Source organism: Ailuropoda melanoleuca, chromosome 12 (genome assembly GCF_002007445.2).
Source record: "Ailuropoda melanoleuca isolate Jingjing chromosome 12, ASM200744v2, whole genome shotgun sequence".
NCBI lineage: Eukaryota > Metazoa > Chordata > Mammalia > Carnivora > Ursidae > Ailuropoda > Ailuropoda melanoleuca.
The window spans coordinates 15,323,352-15,334,470 of record NC_048229.1 but is presented as its reverse complement, the minus strand read 5'-3'; the positions used below and the strand labels follow the sequence as shown (position 1 = coordinate 15,334,470).

Genomic DNA, 11,119 nt, shown 5'->3' with positions numbered 1-11,119 from the left:
GAAAGAGCATGAATGAGAAGACCACCCCCACAGACCACCCTCCTCATTCTGGCCTGTTCTGGGGAGGGGAAGGCGAAGTATCAGATGGTACTACAAGGAACTGTGGGAACTTGAGGAAACCTGAAACCTAGGGTTTGCTAGGTACATCTTTGAACGGTGCAAAAGGGAGGTTTGATGGAGAATGACTGAAGGAAGAGACTGGAAGAAAATTAAATTACTTCTTTTTTGGAATGCTTGTTCAACAAACCAGTTGCATTTAAAATGTCAGCTGCATTTCTATTATTCATATTTTAGGAAGGGGTCTAATTAAGAGGACACTGGAGAAGGGATTGTCATTTGGGGTGAAAGCCTAGCTATATGATCTTTGTAAAAACATCGCTTTCTGAATCGGATCTGGATCTCACCTTCCATGGTGCTACCAGATGGGCATCACAAGAAAAATAAAATATAATCGAGGATTCTGTATTGGCACAGGCTTGAGTAAAAAGGGGGCTGTACCTGCAGTTACCCGATTGGGCCACTAGATAGCGCCTCGGCTTCGGTGAGGCAAAATGCAAAACAAGGCGCGGTGCTTTAGGTGCTTGAAAGATAAGGGAGCCACTGGCCGAAGTAATTTTGAAGGTGGGAGCCTAAAGCCAATTGGAAGCGAAGTATAGGTGTTTATTAGACAGTGTGCAATGAGTGTGATCTGGAGAATTGCCTGCATTTCATAGAAAAGATTCGTTTGCTAAACAAGGAAAATACAAATAAATAGGCACAGTGAGATGCTGCTCGATACCCATTAGGATAGCTATTATAAAAACACAAGCGCAGAAAATAACAAACATCGGTGAAGACGTGGAGAAATTGGAGCCCCGATGCCTCGCTAGTGGGAACGTAAAATGGTGTAGCTGCTGTGGAAAACAGCAAGTTCGGCATGTTTGGCAGTTCTTCAAAAAGTTAAATGTAGCATTACCCTGTGATCCAGCAATTCCATTCCACTCCTAAGATGCCTCCAAGATTTGAAAGCAGGGACTCAAACAGATGCTTGGATGCCGATGTTCATGGCAGCATTATTCCATAACAGCCAAGAAGTGGAAACAACCCAGGGGTCCATCAACAGGTGCAGGGATAAATAAAATATACATAAATAGAATATCAGTCATAAAAAGGAATGGAGTTCTGATGCATTTCACAATGTGGATGAGCCCTGAAAACATGATGCTACATGAAATAAACCAGACACACAAAAATAAATATTGTACAATCCCACTTGCATGAGTTACCTAGAATAGGCAAATTCAGAGAGACAGAAAGAACAGAGGGTACCAGGGGCTTGGAGGAGTGGAGAATGAAGAGTTAGCATTTAATGGGCGCAGAATTTCGGTTTTGCAAGATGAAGAGTTCTAGAGATGGGTGGTGGTCATGGTTGCCCGACACTATGAATGTACTTAATGCCACTGAACTGTACAGTTAAAAATGGTAAAGATGGTAAGTTTTATGTTCTATGTATTTTATCAAAATAATAAAATAAATAAAAAAAAACATGCAAGACTGGCCAGTGTGTTCCCCAATACACACAAGCCCCCAAATAGAGATCTTGGGCTTTTCTACAAAGTGATGGTAATGAGCAAAAGAATACACCCTTTTCCACCCCCTCCATGTTTTGTGATTCCTTTCTTCCCAAAGTTCTCTCAGCTAGGTCTGCTTTTGGGGATCAGACAGCCTCTCTCAACATCTACATACACAAACCTGAAATAATTCATGCTGTAGTCTCTCCAAATGTTTTAACTTTATTAGGCAATGCTGAGAAAGAAAGAGAACATTACAAAGGCAGTCCAGGAGCGGAAGGAGTAGAAAAGTGCAACTTAAAGTAATTTACTGTGGAAAGGGACAACCCAGTTAGTTTCAGAGGATGAAATTGCAAAGACAATCCTTTTTAATGAGTATGTTTTTAATCATTAAAAAGAAGTAAATTTGACTTTATCTCCTTGCCTGCATCCTTGCCTGCATCAACTCTTCTTCAACCTAGCTGGTTGTGGCAGACCCAACAGTGCCCCCCGCCCCCCCCCAAAGATGCCCACATCCTCAACCTCCCCCATCATCAACATCCCCTCACCAGAGTTGCACATTTGTTACAATTGATGACCCTACATGGACACGTCATCAGCATCCGAAGTTCACAGTTCACATTACTGCTCATTCTGGGGGTTGTACATTCTATGGGTTTGGACAAATGCGCAATGACACGTATCCATCATTACGGTATCAAACAGAACAGTTGTGCTCCCCTTAAATTCCTCCATGCTCCACCTACTCATGCCTCCCTCTCAACCCCAGGCAACCACTGAATTTTTTTTTTTAATGTCTCCAAAGTTTTGCCTTTTCCAGAATGTCAAATGGTTGGAATCATATAGAGTGTGTAGCTTTTTCAGATTGGCTTCTTTGACTTAGTGATGTGCATTTAAGCTTCCTCCACGTCTTTTCATGGCTTCATAGATCATTTCTTTCCAGCACTGAATAATATTACATTGTCTGGAATGTTTCACGGTTCGTTTATCCACTCACTTGCTGAAGGACATCTCGGTTGCTTCCAGATTTTGACAATTATGAATGAAGCTGCTATAAATACCCACGTGCAGCTTTTGTGTGGACATGCAGCTTTCAACTCCTTTGGGTGAATACCAAGGAGGGTAGTTGCTGGGTTTGTGCAGTAAGAGTATTTCGTTTTACAAGCAACTGCCAAACTGTTTCCCAAAGTGGCTGTACCGTTTTGCATTTTCACCAGGAATGAACAAGAGTTCCTGTTGCTCCATATCCTCACCAGCATTTGGTGGCATCTGTGCTCTGAATTTTGGTCATTCTAAGAGGTGTGTGGTGGTATCTCACTGTTGTTTGATGTGCATTTCCCTGATGACATAGGACGTGGAGCGTCTTCTCATGTGCTTTTTTGCCATCTGCGTATCTTCTTTAGTGGGGTGTCCTTTAAGGTCTTTGACCCATTTTTACACTGGGCTGTTTTCTTATTGTTGAGGGTTAAGTGTTCTTTGTATATGTTGGGTCTTTATCGGGTGTGTATTTTGTAAATATTTTCTCCCAGTCTGTGGCTTCTCTTCTCATTCTCTTGAACTCTGTAGGGACTTGATGGCATTTTTTCCCCGTAGTTGTTCTTAAGAAATAGTTGTAAATCAAGTGCCTGCATTTCGTGCATTAGAAATGGACTGGAGATGGTAAGACACTCTTGAAATCAGTGGGCTGAGGGATTAGAGGTATGTTTAACAGTTTATAACATTGTTGCAGAAACACAATTAACTAACACACTCAAGCATCGTAGAAAAATTGTCTAGAATCAAATGGCAGGAAGTCTAATTGCCATTTAATGGAACTTTGATCTTTCCTTGTTAGAAGTTTTGTCTAAGGCCAAAGAAGGAAAACATAGATAGAAAATCACTCATTCAAAAAAAGAAAAAAAAAACTCATTCATTCAAACTCAGAGAAAACATTTTGAAAGCAATAGTGTCAGAATGAAATTTCTAACAATTAACATTTTTATAATATTTAAAATACGGAAAACATATTTTGATATGTTTGTGAGTTCTGTTGGTGTAAATAAAGTATATTTAACGTGTTCGTTGGATAACTTCACATCATCCAGTTATAACAGGTGGATCTCTATCCAGGGCGGTCCCTCCCCTTATCAGGGGACATTTGGCAATGTCTAGAGACATTTTTGGTTGTCACCACTGGGAGTGTATGCTGGTGAGTGGGGCATCTAGTGTGTGGAGGCCAAGATACGCTAAACATCCTACAATACCTGGTTTGATGAACAGGTTACAATTGTTCCTAACACAGGAAAATGTATAATTTAAAAAATAAGTGACATCTGTATGTGACTTGAAAGTTGTCCCTCATACCAGTGGTGGGTACACATCTCTGGGAAACAGGTAATACCTTGGCAATGGCTTCTTAGAAAGCACTCAGTTAATGGTAGTTGTTGTCATGATTTAGAAGTTACCTACAACTAAAATAGCTTGAGGAACTCTTGCTTGCCAAAAGGACCAGAATAGATTTATCTCTTTATATCTAGAATGGGGTTAGCTCCTCAGATCCTTTTTCTGTCTGTTGGGGGATGGTTATGTATCATTCTTAAGGTTCCACTAAGTCTGGTTTGAGTTTTGCAGTCTTTCCTTCCAGGTGCTTTGGAGTAACTCCGCTTGTGTTATTTCCCAGTGGACCACTCTGAGGGCCATCACATTCCTTCCATTTTCAAGTTTTGGCTATTTGCTGCCGCATACCACCTGTCCTCCCCCATCTGGGTTGCCCCAGTGCTCTGTATTTCCCACTGCTACAGGAACTTCTCACAGTATTTCACAATTGTTTGCTCACAGCCCCATTTCTCCACCATACTCAGCCTTTGAAAATTGGACAAGAAGGGTGTCTTTTTCGTTTCGGTACCCCCAGTGCTTGGAACCATAAATGTTTTTTGTATAAATGAATGATTGAATGCAGGAATGTCATAAAGTCCTTCATTATGGCTCAGTTATGAGGGTGTTCTTCCAGAATCCTTAGTATGATAATGGTCATGGATTCATGTTCAGCATAGGACTGGTCATGGTTTCATTTTGTGCAAGAATAGACATACGATCTTAGGTTTCCTGTCTAGTTTTTTTTTTTTTTTTTTAAAGATTTGAGAGAGAGAGAGGGAGAGAGAGAGGAGGGGCAGAGGGAGAGGGAGAGAAGGAATCCTCAAGCGGACTTCCTGCTGAGCGTGGAGCCTGATGTGAGGCTTGATCCCAGGACCTGAGATCATGACCTGAGTCAAAACCAGGTCTGCTGCTTAATGGACTGAGCCACCCAGGCGCCCCCCGTCAGTCTAGTTTCAATGACAGGTCTATTTGGCAGTGTCTTATCCTTTTAGTACCTGCATATCCACTCTTGGTCCCTTATTTGCTCTCCCCATATACTTTCTTTGCAGCTACTACTCCTGAAAGAAAATTGGTGGAGTTAATGTGTTTTGTGGCTGTATGTTTCTGTATTCATTTTATTTGTTCTTTATTTCCTGTCTTGTTTCACAAGGGGTTTGCAGAGGCCAATAATTGTTCTAACGGGAAATTAGGATATCTAGGCAGGATTCAGGGCAGTGCAAAACAGTGCTGCTAACACTGCATTCTAATTTAGGATGAACGAGTCCCAAGATTCTGGTAAAGCCTTATATTTCTGATGCCAGGAAACTAACAGGTTTGGCTGGACTAGAAAAATCAGAAGCGTTGACTAGATCCACCTTCAGACCTTACTGAGATTCTTTGTATCAAGTCAACAGCCGGCTACAACCCACCTTGCATCTCCCCTCACCTTGCCATCCCCAACATGTCATTTAAAAGCATTTCTTAGTTTTGCTTGACATCTTTCTATACTGGGTCAGCCTTTGCAACATGACAAACGCAGAGGCTGGGAGAATTTCTAACCTCTTCTGAAAAGCAGGTTTTGTGTAAGACGAAAGGATTTGGAGTCAGATAGTCTGGGAGTTCCAAACCCCACTCCACCACCTAAAGCTGAATGCCCCCAAGTTAGCCACTCCACTTCTCTCGGTTTCAGTTTTTCCAGCCGTAAAATGTGGATTATAGTTCCTCTTTCTTAGGATTGTGGTAAGGATTAAATGGGATAAAGTGCTTGGTAGGGAAGGGGGCTTGATAAATAGTAGCTATCATTAGGGTCCCAGGGAGGATGAACAAGTTACATTTGGGGAAAAAAAGTGTATTCAGCAAGTCTGTTGCTTTGGTTTTGTACTGATGCACACACACTTGTGTGTGTATGGGTGCAAGTGATAACATATCTCCAGTTCCATCTAGTGTAGGAATTAGACAAGAACAGGAAAGACTGTCTCCTCCTTTAAATTTTTTATATACATAAATAGAACATGTATATAAATACATGCACACCCAACTTAATAATTCTAAAACGGGGGCGCCTGGGTGGCACAGCGGTTAAGCGTCTGCCTTCGGCTCAGGGCGTAATCCTGGCGTGATGGGATCGAGCCCCACACCAGGCTCCTCTGCTGTGAGCCTGCTTCTTCCTCTCCCACTCCCCCTGCTTGTGTTCCCTCTCTCGCTGGCTGTCTCTATCTCTGCCAAATAAATAAATAAAATCTTTAAAAAAAAATAATTCTAAAACGAACATCCATATTATTACCATCCAGGTTAAAAAACAGATCATAGCAGCACCCTGACAGATTGAATGACCTCCATTTTAACCCTAGGGAACCACTCCTGACTTTTGCTTTACTTATGGTTTTACCACCTGTACATACATCCCTCCGTTTACCTGTTTTTGGTCTGCTTTAGAGATTTATATTAATGAAATCATACTTTATTCTATTGTCATTTCCTTCATTCAGCGTTGTTTCAAAACTCATTATGTCATTATGTTTAGCTGTATTTTTTCCTTTTCGTTACTGTACGGAAACACCGCAATATAAAAAATTATACTTTGTACTGCTGATAGACATTGCCGTTGCTTCCATTTTTTTTTTTTTTTTGCCATTATGTCATACAATACTCTTTGTACATTCTTGTACCGGTGAGCCATACAATGTGTTTATCTTCAGTTTTACCAAATAGAGCCAAACTTTTTTTGAGACAGTACTGATTTATAGTCCCATCGGCCATGTATAAATAACTGCGCCTCCACATCTTTGAAAAACAGATCTCCCTCCCTTTTTTGGGGGGAGGGAGCGGTGAGTGTTATATCTCATTGTGGTTTTATTTTTCTTATTTCGTGATCATGTACGAGATTGAGCACCTTTTCATACGTTTGTTGGCCATTTGGATTTCCTCTTTAGTGAAGTGCCTATTTAAATCTCCTGCGTTTAATCGATTTTAAAACGTCCTTTCAGATAATCTCAATACGTTCAACTATTGGTCGCTGGGTAATCAGCCCGAAGTTGCAGTAACCGAGGCAGGATGGCAGTTCAGGCAGTTCAAAACATTTCTTGACCCAGCTGTGGCAGAGAACAAGCTGATTTCCCCAAATAACAAGTATCTCGCCTTTAGCCCGGTTTAAGGAACAAGACCAGGGTGGCCTGGCTGCCTTCCTCCTCGCAGGTGGCCATGATAGCAGAAAACAGCGCCCTGGCGACCTCCGCAGGGATCCTAGACACTAACAGACGCGTCCTTAAAAGTAGCATCCTGCTTAACCGCCAATTTCAAACTTCCAGGAGCTGCCCTGCCGGGTTCATTCTTCCCCGTTTTCCATTGGTTACGAGTCAGAGGAAGAAACAATCTGATTGGTTCTCCCTTTCACTTCCTCTATCCCTTTAGGGACTTGGGTGGGGCTTGGTTGGGACGCTGTGGGTCGTCCTAGGAGCGGGCACTCTGATTGGTCCGGACACGGCTGAGACCCGCCCACGCCGTCAGCCAGGTTCAAACGCGGCGGCGGGAGGCGCCGGGCAGAGCGGAACGCAGACTGGCTGGGTCCGCGGAGCGTGAGTTTGAACCCCCCACGCTCATTTCTCCCCCACCCCACTCTGCAAGGCTGGGGGCAGGGCCGCCTCCACCCACACCAGTCCCGTCTTTCCCTTCCGTTGTCGGGAGGGTGGTGCTGCCGCTTCAAGGCTGCCGGGGGCCCGAGGGTCTTCCCAGGCTGGCGGTGCGCGCGCCCTCCTCCGAGAGAGCCTCAAGGTATGTAGGTGGTGTCCAGGGCAGGAGGAATTGTTCCCTTCTTCTTTTTTCTTTCTTTCTTTTTTTTTTCTTTTTTAAGATTTTATTTATTTATTCGACAGAGATAGAGACAGCCAGTGTGAGAGGGAACACAAGCAGGGGGAGTGGGAGAGGAAGAAGCAGGCTCATAGCAGAGGAGCCTGATGTGGGGCTCGATCCTGCAACGCCGGGATCACGCCCTGAGCCGAAGGCAGATGCTTAACCGCTGTGTCACCCAGGCGCCCCGGAATTGTTCCCTTCTTAAACCTGGAGGGGGTCCCCTGTGTGTTCCTCCCTGCCTCGTTCCCTGTCAGCATTACCTGCATTATTCCGTCTAGTGGAGTGCGGCAGCTCCCTGTTATCTGTGTAGTGACTTCACACTCTCGGTACCGTCAGTCACCTCCTACTTCCCGCCTCTTTCCCTCTGCTCCAGCCCCTCTCGCCTCCCTGCTATTGTCGGACAAGGTCAGGTCCTGCCTCAGAGCCTTAGCCTTGGCTGTTTCCTCTGCGCGGCACAGTTTTCTTGCCTCCCCCGCCCATCAGCAAGGCTTACTGCTTACCCGCTTCAGATCTTTTTTTTTTTTTTTAAAGATTTTATTTATTTATTTGACAGAGATAGAGACAGCCAGCGAGAGAGGGAACACAAGCAGGGGGAGTGGGAGAGGAAGAAGCAGGCTCATAGCAGAGGAGCCTGATGTGGGGCTCGATCCCATAACGCCAGGATCACGCCCTGAGCCGAAGGCAGACGCTTAACCGCTGTGCCACCCAGGCGCCCCAAGATCTTGCTTCAAATGTTACCTTCGCAGTGAAGTCTACTCTGAGTACGCTGTTAAAAATTGCGCACACACACCAGTTGCCCCTACCTCTCTCCTTTTTAACCCTGTAGCACATATTACTTTCCAACATACTATGTAATTCGCTATTTCAATCATTCAATAAGTATTAGCACCTGCTATGTACCGGGCTCTGTGTCTCCGCCCTTGTGGAAATTACATTATCGGTGGAGCAGATAAATAAATTTATTTGTAAGAGAATATGTCAGATGTGTGTATTACCTCTTGTTACAGTGAGTAAAAATCTATTTTTTAGTGTCCACGGCCAGACTGAACTTCTCAAGATCTGTTTTGTGGTGGCTGGTTTTCACCTCCCTATCCCTGACATCTTGAGGAAGGTCAGGATTTTTCAAGCCCTTCCTCCTCAAATTGGCAGTACACACTGACCTTCTCCTATATCTCCTCACCATTGGAGAGATGCTGAAGTTCAAATATGGAGCACGGAATCTGCTGGACGCTGGTGCTGCTGAACCCATTGCCAGCCGAGCCTCCAGGCTGAATCATTTCTTCCAGGTAACAGGCTGCCAACTCTGTTCACCTGTGTTTGTTTCCTTGGAACCTCCTTGTCACTTTTATTCTTAGAGGACTGAGGCTAATCTTCTAGGAGAAATCCCATTTGGTATTTTATACTTGCTGATAGTATTGGGAAAAGGAGCCACTGTACAGACGGAGGAGTAGAACTTGTCCTTGAAGGGAGATCTTTTTTTTTTTTTTTTTAATCATTTCTCACACTTTACTCATCTGTACTGAAGTTTGTCCTTTTGTTAAAAGAAAGAAAAACAAACAAAGGCATTCTTTTGGCCAAAACTGCTATAGGTGTAATTCTATTTCTTTTCATTCAAGAGATCTTTTTTTTTTTTAAGATTTTATTTATTCATTTGACAGAAAGAGAGATTGGCAGGCAGAGGAAGAGGGAGAGGCAGACTCCCAGCTGTCCAGGGAGCCCGATGCGGGGCTCAATCCCAGGACCCTGGGATCATGACCTGAGCTGAAGGCAGACGCTTAATCCCTTGAACCACTCAGGGGATTCAAGAGATCTTTATTTAAAAGGAAGGAAGGAAGGAAAGGAGGAAGGAAGGNCCCGATGCGGGGCTCAATCCCAGGACCCTGGGATCATGACCTGAGCTGAAGGCAGACGCTTAATCCCTTGAATCACTCAGGGGATTCAAGAGATCTTTATTTAAAAGGAAGGAAGGAAGGAAAGGAGGGAGGAAGGAAGGAAGAGAGAGAGAGAGAGAGAGAGAGAGAGAAAGAAAGAAAGAAAGAAAGAAAGAAAGAGAAAGAAAGAAACTTGATAAATCCCCACACCTGTGAAACCCATATTCTGCTCAAGCTAAAGAACCTTTCTGTCACCCCAGAAATGTTAAAGCTCAGGAAATAATTTCCAAGTAGATTTCTAATTCTTTTGTTTTTGATGTAGATGAAACATTGTTGATGTAGAAATCCTTGTTTGACTTATGTACTCACAAGTCAGGGGGACAATATAGATAGTGGTGAAGATCTGGGTTTGAATCCTGGCCTCAGCACTTGTTAGCTGTGTTACCTTGGGTGACTCCGTTGCCTTCTCTGCATCCGTTTGCCACTCTTTCAAATAGAGGTCATAGCACCAAATTCACAGGGTTATCATGAGGATGAAATGAGATAATTTATGTAAAGTACTTAGCTTCTTGCTTAGTTCTTGGTAAGCCAATGGTTATAAATGGTAACTATTACTGATGCTAAGTGTCGAAATAGTATCAGTTATAATAATGATAAATTTGTGTTTACTTAGTAATTATATTTAGGAAGTTTTGCAAGGATACCTCTATGATGATAAATACTGATACTTTCTTGATGACATTCTTTCCCTAAAATGCTGGTATTGAGGAATGTTCAAACAGATCAGAATGGAGACAGATTGAAAGCTCAGGTTGTTCTGTGGGACCATTCCTGTTGTCATTTTAAGTCATGAGATATTTTTCACAAATGAATAGTCTGTCCCTAACACTAGCTGACTGGAGTGCTGCCGCGTTTTAGCCCCTTTATGATTTACTCCAAAAGTTTTTTGGCTTATTACAAAATTGATGGAAGGCATATAAGGTGCTCCTTATGTAATAATTGTGGCTTCCAAAGTGCTGGGTACAGAGCCAGCATGCTCCTGGTTATCTTCAGCTTCATAACAGACATAGGACTATTCTTATTTACATTTTAAATAGGAAGAGACAGATAGTGAGGGAGGCAAGGACTTGCCCAGGATCATGCTGCGTGTAAATGACAGCCAGGCTCCATTTTTCTTCTAACAACAGAGGCTGGGCATGTAACCATTGGCAACACTGCCAATGTGTGTCAGAATTTATTAAGTGTGTATTATATTTAAATGTCATTATAATTGCAAGGGTTGTGGGTAGATCTCCAGTTCATCTTTTTTTCATGATGAGTTCTTCCCTGTCCCCAGGAAAGCTATTATTTGTAAGTGTAGCATACACCTAACATTTGCCTAACCAGGTATATGGATACTGTTCTTTCACCGTATAATATTATTTTAATGAGGTTTAGATAGAATAGTGATTTTGTTTTCCATACAGGTAAGTACTTTGGACTGGGTCTTTAGTTTCTTTTTTCTTTTCTTTTCTT

General features: G+C 43.0%; 1 protein-coding gene across 8 annotated transcripts in view; it reads left to right on the top strand.

Moving 5' to 3' along the window:
* Positions 1 to 7,381: 7,381 nt before the first annotated feature.
* The window catches only part of CIT (citron rho-interacting serine/threonine kinase), a 170,887-nt gene continuing 167,149 nt past the window's right edge, over positions 7,382 to 11,119 (top strand). For 6 of the 8 annotated variants that reach the window (XM_034672358.1, XM_019800123.2, XM_034672355.1 and 3 more), the window contains exons 1-2: positions 7,382 to 7,655; positions 8,763 to 9,019. In XM_034672358.1, the coding sequence (XP_034528249.1) occupies positions 8,924 to 9,019 (96 nt within the window). In that variant the 5' untranslated portion in view covers positions 7,382 to 7,655; positions 8,763 to 8,923. The remainder of the gene's footprint in view (positions 7,656 to 8,762; positions 9,020 to 11,119) is intronic. The other 2 variants (XM_034672354.1, XM_034672359.1) reach the window with 2 other exon arrangements.